Genomic DNA, 10,700 nt, shown 5'->3' with positions numbered 1-10,700 from the left:
AAGCTTCCAGAAAAGCATCTGGTCCAGATTTAAAGGCATTAAGAGACAGAGATTGGTGGCTTGTTCTAATAGCTAATCATTATTAAAAGATCGCTCCTTATTTCCAAGATAGATTTGTCTGGCTTCAGCTTCCAGGAAGAGGTGGTTATTATGCCTTTCCCTGCTAGATTAAGTTACCTCTTTGTACCAGTGTATCGTCCCTGTGACAAATGCTGTAATCAAGTCACCTCTCAGTCTCCCCCTTTGCTAAATTACATGGGCTTTGCTCTTAAATCTTGCTTAGCCCCAGCCCTCTCTGTGGTGATTAGAGCGAGTGGCTGGCAGGGATTTTTTTTAATGAGTAAAAAACTTCCTTATGGCAAAAGGGAGGGAGCCGATGGGACCCAACAGACCATTAGTGGTGGGTGGAAATTATCAGCCGCCAGTCACCTGAACTGGATTCAGCCCCGTGCCCAGCCTGAGGAACGATGATGGATAATTTCCCTGGGTTATCTCGGTACACGAGCCCCGTTCCCTGAGGCAGCCAGGTGTGAAAGCCAGGAGGAAAATCCAGGACGGCAAATCCAGGGGCTCTGTGTCCACCAGGCCATTAACCTCTCTGTAAATAGCATCTCACACACTGTCTCCGCTTTCCTTCAGCCGTGACGTGCCATTAAAGCCATTTAAACTGTCACTTGGACATGGCGCGATGTCCCCTGAGGTCCCCACAGGAAGCAATGCCCGTAGGAAATAGAACCTCGCAGAGCCCAAGGGGACCGAGGTCACTCTGGGGAGATTTGTTGGGTCAGTCTTGGATGACTGGGCTCATTCTGCCTGGGCTCCAAATGCATTTTCCCATCTCCGGGCTCCCTGCATGGCTGAGCCGCTGCGCTCCGGTCCCATGGGCAGAGCCCATCAGGGCAGGGCACTGGAGCGAGTGGTACACAGGGAGGGGCTGTGTTTGGGGGGACTCTGCAGAGCCCCCCATGATTCTGAGGATTCCTGCAGCCAGGGGGGAAATTACCCTGCCAAGAAAAATTCAGGTGTGTGTTTTCTGCTCCTGCCTAGAGGCAGCAGGATGGATATTTGCTGAAAGGCTCTTAAAAATAATCTGTTTGTCCTGCTGGCCCCAGTCTTGCTCAAAGTTTGCTCCACATAATCTGTATGTGTGACAACTGACAGACTTGGAAACACGTTGGAAGTTGGCTACAGGCAGACACTTCACTATGATCTTTAAAATATACAGCATGACGCGAGATATTTTAAATAGATCAAAATACATTTATTACATATTTATATTATTTTCTCTAGTCTATTTATATCTTTTGGACTCTTATATATAATATATATAATATATTTAAAATAACATAAAATTGGCCAGTTTTGTCATCTGAAATACATTTTACAAATATATATATACATTGTCACATATATCTCAAATATATGTGCAATGAGACAGAGAAACACCAGAGGTGGAAAAGGTACAGATACTTCATTGCATCCCTCAGCTTCTCTACCACCATTGCCCCGGTGAACAGACTCAGCGTTTCACCCCTGGGAAACCAGTGCTCCCAGTTGCCAACCTGCCCGTGTGAACTGGTGCCGGGTCTCGATCCCCAAACCCACGGGGGGCCAAGCCTGGGGGAGCACTGGGGCGTGTTTGGGGGGGAAAATGGAGGGGGGGGGATGGTGTCCTGGGAGTGGGCAGCAGGACAGGTGTGCACAGCTGGTGGGCGAGGGGATGGGTAGCGTCAGGTCGGGCACTGTCCCATGTCCTGTCCCTGCTCGTGGCGCATCTGGATCCTGCCCTGTGCCAGCCCCCCCACGGCAGCATTCCTGAACTCGGGGGTGGGAGAGCAGGATGGGGTTGGAGTGCCGGACACAGCTGGCACACACTCACTTCAGTGTGCAAGAAATGGGAGGGGGGGGGACACACGGGACTCGTTTGGTTGCCAGCACGAGGGGAAAGGAAAGAGCAGGAGGGTTTAAAAATAAACGTATTTGTTCTGCCTTATTAAAGATAGAAACGGTGGCTCTGAAATCATCTCCTACAAAAGGTTTGAAGGTCAAGCAGGCACCAAATCGCGAAAGGTTGAGGGCTAAGTGATTGTCCCAGCCCTGAAAGACAAAGTGCACTAAATTCGGGGATGAGAAGCTAAGGCTCGTCCCGATGACCCCTGGCCCCGGCCACGGCCCCCGGCCAAGTGAGGACCCTCCGTCTGCCAGGGCACAGGATGCTCTTCCCGGAGGTGGATTTGGGGTGCAGGGATGCGGCTGCTTTCTGCTCTCACAGGGGTGCTTTTTGGGGTGAAGCCAAGTGGGAGCAGCAGCAGGTCCAGCCCCCGACCCCTGGCTGGGGAGGCTGCTGCTGCCAGAGGCTGCCCCGAGCCCCGGCCCAGGGCAGTCCCTGCGGGATGCTGGCCAAGAGGATTAGCGGCTCTCTCCTTTCTCGGACTCCTGCCATCCTTCAAGGTTCAAGTGCAACGCCGGAGTGAACTCCAGGGACGGAGCTGGCTTGCTCGAGGAAATGGCCGGCGGCTGGTATTTTGGGGGGGGACGGGGATATTTCGCCTTGCTCGTCTCCAAGCCCCTTCTCACAGGGATTCCGCTCCACAAAAACCCACACCCCCAGAGCATCCCTGTGCCTTCCCAGCCCCCTAAGGAAACCCAAATGCTGAACTTGGGCTTTTTCCACCCTCTTTTTTTTTTCTTTTTTACCCCTTTCTTTGAGAGTTGATGGGATTTAAACTATGGCTGGGCAGCCTTCCCGATGCTCCCTGGTGGTAGGAAAAAAGACCAGTAGCTCCGAGCACTCACAGGGAGGCAAAAATCATATTTATACACTATGTACCGGCATGGTCCAGCGTCAGGACTAGGACTATACAGTAGATATAGGACATCTCACCAGAGCTAGACCCTCACTAGCAGGGTTTGGGGCAGGGGTGTGTCAACAGGGGCCAGGAAAGGTCTGAAATCCCCTCACCGTGCCAGCCACTGGCGCTCCCTGTCCCAGTTCACATCCTCCTACACAGCAGTTTAAAAATACATCTGTATATATTATTCTATTCTCCCAGGTAACACTGTACAATCATAGAAGTTTCTTTAAAAGCAATAATTTACTTAAAGACATCTCTATTTCTCTTTAGTTTTTATACAAATATTTACTGTGATATATATATATATTTATAAAGAAGTTAACCCTCTGAGAACTCTACAGCAGCAAGATGTGCACCTTTTATTTTTTTTAATAATTATTATTTATTCAAAAGAACCTAAAACCACTTAAAAGCATTTGTTTTAAAAAAATAAATAAGTAGTGCTCACACAAAATCTCTCTGCCCCCCCTCCATCCTTCCCACCCCCCAGATGCTGTGGTGCAAAAAGCAGGGGGTAAAAGCATCCCCCCAGGAGCAAAGGGACTGGTGATGGGATGGCATCCGCCTTTGCTGCCTTAGAAACATAAATGTCATGGCTGGAGCTCAATGGCACGTCCCTACATGTCCCCACTTTCGGGGACAACACATTTGGGGCACTCACAAAGCTGCCTCCCAGTGCTGCCCCTGGAGAAGGTTTTCTCCCAGTGGTTTTTATTGGAAGCCAAAAACAGAGCAGCCCCTTGGTGGGCAGTGTGGGATCATGGTGACAGACACTGGTGGGAAGAAACTCTGCAGGGATGATGTCCCAGTCCCCAACACAGTGCTCCGTGGCATGGGGCAGTGGGATGCTCGGGGCAGCCGCTCCCCAGAGCCCTTGGCAAGAAGAAGATGCGGATGGGGACACAGGACAAATCCTGCTTCTGCCGTCTATGTTTGGACATGCCACAGCAAGTCCTGACCCCAGAACATGGCTTCTCTGGTGTGGGCTGTGGGGGGAAAAAGCACCGGGAGCCCATCACAGCAGAAATGCTGTGGAGGACCCCGCTGTTGAGCCTCTCTCCCCAAGGGCTCCATGCCCAGGGTCAGATGTGGGATGCCCATGGATACAAAGCCTTTCCCATGGCCACAGGTAGCAGGGAGCCAGATTTTGGCTCCCAGAGCACCAACGAGCAGCACGACCAGATGAAGAGACCCACAAACCTGCACCTTCCTGACTCCTTCCCTCCGTGGGGAGCAGGGCAGGAGCAGAGGCTTCCCACGCATGGGGTGCTTTGCCTTGTGCCGGAGCTAAAGCTAAACCAGGTTGTCACCAAGGCCAGCCTGAAAGGCAGTGGATGATGGGATATGGGTGCTGCAGAGCAAAAGGGGCATCACCCAGAGGGGGGGATGCAGGACGGGGCTGTGGAGAAAGGCTGGGACACAGGATGAGTTCGCATCTCTAAGGCACAATCCACCTTGAGGCTGGGACACAGGGATGGGCTGAAGCACAAGATGGGGTGATTTTCTCAACTGGCATCTGTTGTTTTGGGGAAAACATCTGTCTCTGAAGCAGGACTCTCTGGTGGGTTGGGAATTCATAAAGCCCAGCCTGGAACGGACACAGCTCCTGTACTAGAAGAAGTGCAGCCCAACAAGATGACTTTCACATTGATTTCCACGTTTGAAAATATTCTTCAAGGAAGAAAAATACCAAATTGGTTGGAAAAGTGGGGAAACACCCAATTTTGAGAGCTCTCCACTCTCATTTTTGTGCTTTTCACTGTTTTGTCCCAGTTATGGTGAACCTTAGGAATTCCCCATCAGAGATGTTGGGGGAGACCCAACACTTCAGCAGCTGATGCTCCAGACCCCATTTCCACCCAGAAACCCAACATTTCCAGAAATTGGCTAATTACCATGTTTACAGTGCTTTTTTCTGTCACAGTCCTGCTTATCCTTATCACCTCCTTTGCCAATGATTCCACTACTTTCTTTCACTGCCACTGACCTCCAGTCACTTACATCTGTTTTCTGCCTATGAAGCCATGCCAGTGGTAAAAAACCACCCCAAAATTGGATGCAATCTTAACTTTTAGCTCTTGCATCTACCCAACAAGTCACCCCCTCAAAGGACCCGGTGGCTTCTTCATTCCCTTGTTCATTTTTAAAAAATACTGAATGACTTCTTTCAGATTTAATATTATTATTATTATTATTGTTATAATAATAATTATTATTATTATTTTAGTAAACAGTCTCCCAAACGGTGCGGTGAAAAAATTAAAAACCCTCTCACCTCCCTCCCCTTTTTTTTTCCCAAATTAAAAAGAAGTACATTAATGTTGCATGTTATTTCAAGTGTTGTTCTTGTGCAGCTGAACCAGACTGCCTGCCGAAGGAGCAATTGTTTTGTTGTTGCTGCTCAGTTAAAAAATAAAAGGAAAAAAAAAAGAAAGAGAGAGAGAGAGAGTAAGATTTGTTTCCTGATATTTCCTCTTTTTGGATCTTGCAGTGCTCGGCTCCAGGAAAACACTGGCGTTTTCCCCGTGGGGAGAGAAAAGCCCCACGGGGCCGCGCGGGGTGAGCGCCTGCCCGCACCCCACGGACCCTCCTCTTCTCATCCTTCCTTCTGTCCATCCATCCATCCATCCATCCATCCATCCATCCCCCAGAGCCGTGGGCCCTGCCATGGGCGCCAGGCACAGGGGACGCGCCGTGGCCTGCCACCGTCCCCTCCTGCAGACCGCTCAGTGGTTATTGCGATGAAACTGAAAACTATGAACGATACTAATTTCTCAAGCATTCCTATGGCACTTGCATTGTTCTGCATAATTTGAGCAGGTTGTAGGGGAAGAGATTAGAGGAGGAAAAAAAATACCCTTGGAAAAGTCAATGGAAGGACCAAGAGTCATATTTCCGACTCCCTCCTGTACGACCGCTGATCCAACGCTATTGTGGCTTGAAGCCTGTCGAACTCGTGCCTGTTGTCCGGGCTGAGGTCCTCCAGACCCCGGCTGTCATCATCTTCCTCTTCCTCGTCGCGGCTCATGAAGGCCAGCTCGTTCTCGTAGCAGAAGGAGTTGGTGCTGGGCAGCAGGAATTTGTTCTCCACCAAGTCCTTGGCGCTGCAACGGGGGGTGGACGGCACCTCGTAGGTTTTGTGGAAGTGGGAATAGTCTACTTTGTACTGGTTTTTCTCCTCGAACAAGACGGGCTCGAAGCGGTGGCCCCACAGGATTTCACTGGCCAGGTAGGAGCTCCGAGCTTGCGTCGTCATGGCTGTGGCCTCTACCATGCCCTCCAGGATGACAACGATCTCAAAGTCATCTGTCTCCAAGTCCTGGCGGCTTATCCCAAACAAGGGGCTGTCTTCGTTGATTTCGTGGAGAATGGTGATGGGAGACACCAAGAAAATACGGTCCAAGCCTTTATCAAACCCCACATCAATGTCTATTTGGTCAAGTGGGATGTACTCCCCTTCCTCTGTGATCCTGGGCTTAATTAGCTGAGCTCGTACGTGGGCTTCTACTATGTGGCTTTTCCGTAGGTTCCCAACTCTCCACATCAGGCAGAGTTTTCCATCTCTCATCGCCACTACTGCATTATGGCTGAAAAGTAATGTCTGGGCCCGTTTTTTGGGCCTGGCCATTTTTGCCATTATTGCACCAATCATGAAAGAGTCGATTATACAGCCCACGATGGACTGAACCACCACCATGAAGACGGCGAGCGGACACTCCTCGGTCACGCAGCGGAAGCCATACCCAATCGTCGTTTGGGTCTCAATGGAGAACAGAAAAGCAGCCACAAAGCCATTGACCTGCAGAACGCAAGGCTTGAAAGTATCGTCTCCACCTGGGTTTTCTAGGTCTCCATGAATGAGTGCAATTAGCCAGAAAATCAGCCCAAACAATAACCAGGACACCAGAAATGCCAGGGAAAAGAGCAAGAGCATATACCTCCAGCGGATGTCAACGCACGTGGTGAACATGTCTGCAATGTACCTCTGTGGCTTGTCATCCATGTTGGTGAACTCCACGTTGCACTGACCATTCTTCTTTACAAACCTGTTCCTGCATTTCCTCCTGGTGTGGATTTTCCCATTGCCAAAGCCGTTGATACCTGGCATGGTGGTCAACCTCAGCCCGTCTTCCTCGGAGGACACGATGCTGTAAGGGTTGACTCTGCCTGTAGTCATCCCTGAGCCAAGCCCACAGTGAAGGTGAAGGGTCTTGCGACTCCCAATGTCCCCCTGACCCACCCCTGCCCACCCCCCAAATTCTGCTGCGGTGGAAGAGAAGTCCCAAATTTCCACGTCTTGGCTGCCACGTCACCACACGGATCCTGTGAGAGGCTCTGCAATGAGAAAACAAAGACAGGGCCGTTACCTCTCACGGCACAGGGACCCAAGGGGCTGCTTGGCCAGTGGTTCTCATGGGCTGCATGTTGACTGACAACCTCTTACACTGTTCTAATTCTCCCTTCCTTTGCTGGGCTGCTCCCAAAAAATACACAGGTGGAAGGGAGAAGGTGTTAGAGTTTGTTCTTTCATGATAGAAAGTGAGTGAACAAATCTTATTGCATTTGTGGGGCACTCAACAACTCCAGCAGATGAAAAACCTGGAGTTTCTCCACTTCACTTTTCCCACGAGCTCTGCGACCAGAGAGGAGAGTGGAGAGGCCGAGCTGTTCTCCTGGGGACACAGATATCAATAAAGGTACTCCTGGAAGCGGCTCCATCAGTTCACATTGCCTGTGCCAGATGGATCAACGCCCAGCCCAGTGCCGACCTTGGAGCACCAGCTCTTCTGGGCTCGAGGGAAAGCACAGGGAGATGTGGATTTAACCTCTGTCCCCCTGCCCGGGGATGGGAGAGGATGCAGCCAATGTGCAGCCGGCTGGAGAAGGTCCCGGGAAGGCACTTGCTCAGGGCAGATGTCCTGAGGAGCAACTTTCCCAAAGTGTCCATTGGGACATGGAGCCATCCATGGTCACAGATGGGTTTAGCTGGCCAAGTCTCGTGAAGGAGCAACTGCCACTGGGGAATGGAGAGCTGTTTTGGTCCCTTCTGGAAGGCTCAGCTGCAGGGTCAAGGACCTACACTCAACTTTGCTTGGGAGAGAGGTGACATGGACATGGGAGAAGTGGCCCAGGCCTGGTGGGCTCCCTGGTGGAGGTGAGCATGTGGTAGGGGAACCTAGTGACAGCCTGCCAGGCTTCTGGACCCTCCAGCCCCCCGTGGGGCTGCATTAGGGAGTGGACAGGATCGTGGAGAAGCCATGTGTCACATTCCAAGCACCTCAAAGAGATGGCACCACAGGAACCACACCACTCCCTGCCACAGGTCACTATTATTTAGCAACATGGGATGTGCCACTGAGGGTGGAACCACCTTGCTTGCACTGAGACCTGCACAGCGCAACAACGTGGTGGGAGAGCGGGTGCAGAGCCCCCCGTGACACCCCAGCTCATGCCTGGAGCTCAGCGAAGCCGCCGGGCTGGACGTGCTGTGCCGGATCCGCTGGCCCGATCAATGCGGTCCATTCCAATCGACCAATCGATTGCAATCAGCTCCAGTGCCTGGGGACACGCTGGGACAAACACACCCTTTCCATTACATGGTGTCCAGGGCCAGCCAGCGCCAGCACCAGGGAGCATTGCCAGGCACGACCTGCCTGGGGCTGCATCATCCCAGCTTGCAATGATACCCTGGACTGCCGTTTACTGAAATGCTCCCCAAATCCAGCCTGAGAATCCAGAAACGCTCCAGAAGCCCTGCACCACAAGCAGGAGCACTAAAGCCTGCCCAAACCTCCCAGGTGCTGGACACAGACCCATGTGGGCCACCACCCTACACCAAACAACACATTTCCCCCTGCTGCAATCCAGGCACAAGCATTTTTTATCCCCAAAGTTGACTTTTTGAGAGCAACAGTTATTTTTTGGCATCTCAGCAGACCAAGGGATTGCTCACACATGGAATGAGATCCTCTCCCTCCTTGGGGCCACAGGGGAGAGTAAAATAGGCACAAACAGTTAATATCAAGAGCAAATATTTACAATCTTACAGTCCCTGGAAGTCAAACAGGACCGAAGGGGCCTTGCAGAGCTGATCTGTCAGGCCAGCTGCTCAGCACCAACCTGGTCTCCCACCCTGAGTCTTCCCCCTGTTCATCCTGGGTGCATCCATTTACATTTCTCCTCTTTTTTAAAATGAGATCTGAGCATTTGGGACCAGAAAAGGCTGCTCCTCTATCACCCCTCTGGCTCGCCCCAGGGCAATGCACCGAATGCTTTTGCCACAGGAGGAATTTAGAGTCGAGTTTTTAAATTAATTCTAGATGCATTTGAGAAGTGAACAAAATGCAATGAGCCCCCAGTGACCTGTGAGAGGATTAGCTGGGGTCTGGATTAACTGTGCTGGAGGGAGAGCTGTGCCCGGGTGACTGCGGAGGCAGCTGCGCTGCCCTCACCTGGGGTGGTGTTTCCAGGGACCCTCAGGCTCCCCGTCACCATCACTGCTCCCTCCTGCCTGCACCCCTTTCCCCATCCCTCCTTCCTACCTTCCTTCCATTCTTGTTTCCTCTGTTTATTCTTTTCTCTCTTCCTTCCTTCACATCATCATCATTCATTTTTTCCCTCCCTTCCTTCCTTCCTTCCTTCCTTCCTTCCTTCCTTCCTTCCTTCCTTCCCTCACTCACTCACTCACTCACTCACCCTCACCCTTTTCTCCACATCACACAGAGTTCCAGGGACCCCTCTGCTGCAGGATGATGCCAGGACAGACCCAAGGAGCCGATTCTGTTTCGGGTCCAGGGAAGTTCTTGTGACTCAGCCCATTTCCCATCTGGGACCCCACATTCCCGGACTGAGTCCTTCCCGAAGCTCCTGGGGGGACAGACCCCCCCCCCCGTCCCAGGCCGGCAGCGGCAGCCTGGGGAGACGGCGGCTAAATACAGGCAGCAAAGTGGATGTGCCGGAGCAGGCGGCCGCCTGCGGCTCGTCCTTTATTTAGCACGGTTTTGTTTGGAAATACACTTTCTCGAGTTTGCTGAAAGCTGAATTTCTGGTTTGGTTTAAATTTGAAGGCTGGAGCCCCACGCTGCCGCTGCGGGAGGCTCAGGCTGGGAGAGGGCTCATGCAAACACATGGAAACCCGTGGCAGGACCAGCTGGGGACAACATCCCCGTGGTCACCCCACATCTCCTTGGTTCAGGAGTGCATCCTCCAGCACCACCCTGGCATCTCCCCACAGCCAGAACTGCCCCGCGTGCTGCCAGAGGTGTTATAGGCGGTTCATCCCCCTTCCTGCCTGCTTCCCAGGAGTTTCACAAACCTACCTATCACAATTTTCCCTCACAGGAACAAAATCAAAACTTCCCCTGACAATCACTGCTCGTTAATCCCATTCCCAGCCCAGCTCCAGCGCAGGGAAACCCATGCTGGCTGTGGGGCAGGACCGGGACCATCCCCTGCCGTTCATGCCACGCGTCCTGTGCAGAGCTAACAGTGTTAACATGTGGGAAACAAAACAGGCTCATAATACGAGTTTCGGGAATGAGCGGCCCCCGGCTCCCCGCGGCTCCGAAGGCAGCGACGCCGTGGATTGCCCCAGCTAATGAGCTGACAAGAGAGGCAACAACTCCTGCCACGAAACTGCAGCAACCCAGCTCCCACCGCGGAGCGGTTCCCCGCAGAGAATCCAAGTGTCTCCAGCAATCTGCCAGCTGCACAGTTAATTTTATTTATTTTATTTTTTTCTTAAAAGGGATGTTAAATGTTACAACAATATTGGGAACAGCCAGCACGCTGGGAAAACGTGTTGAGTGCCGGGGAAGTCATTAGTTAGAGCCGGCTGAATGTGTC

The 10,700-nt window shown here is 52.0% G+C and overlaps 1 protein-coding gene across 3 annotated transcripts in view; it reads right to left on the bottom strand.

Annotated features, from left to right (window-relative positions):
- Positions 1-5,249: 5,249 nt before the first annotated feature.
- The window catches only part of LOC138118777 (ATP-sensitive inward rectifier potassium channel 12), a 30,187-nt gene continuing 24,736 nt past the window's right edge, over positions 5,250-10,700 (bottom strand). For all 3 annotated transcript variants that reach the window (XM_069029983.1, XM_069029984.1, XM_069029985.1), the window contains exon 2: positions 5,250-7,190. In XM_069029983.1, coding sequence (XP_068886084.1) covers positions 5,743-7,032 — 1,290 coding nt within the window. In that variant the 5' untranslated portion in view covers positions 7,033-7,190 and the 3' untranslated portion in view covers positions 5,250-5,742. The remainder of the gene's footprint in view (positions 7,191-10,700) is intronic.

The sequence above is a fragment of the Aphelocoma coerulescens genome, chromosome 14, assembly GCF_041296385.1.
Source record: "Aphelocoma coerulescens isolate FSJ_1873_10779 chromosome 14, UR_Acoe_1.0, whole genome shotgun sequence".
Taxonomy (NCBI): domain Eukaryota; kingdom Metazoa; phylum Chordata; class Aves; order Passeriformes; family Corvidae; genus Aphelocoma; species Aphelocoma coerulescens.
This window is presented reverse-complemented; position numbering and strand designations above follow the sequence as displayed.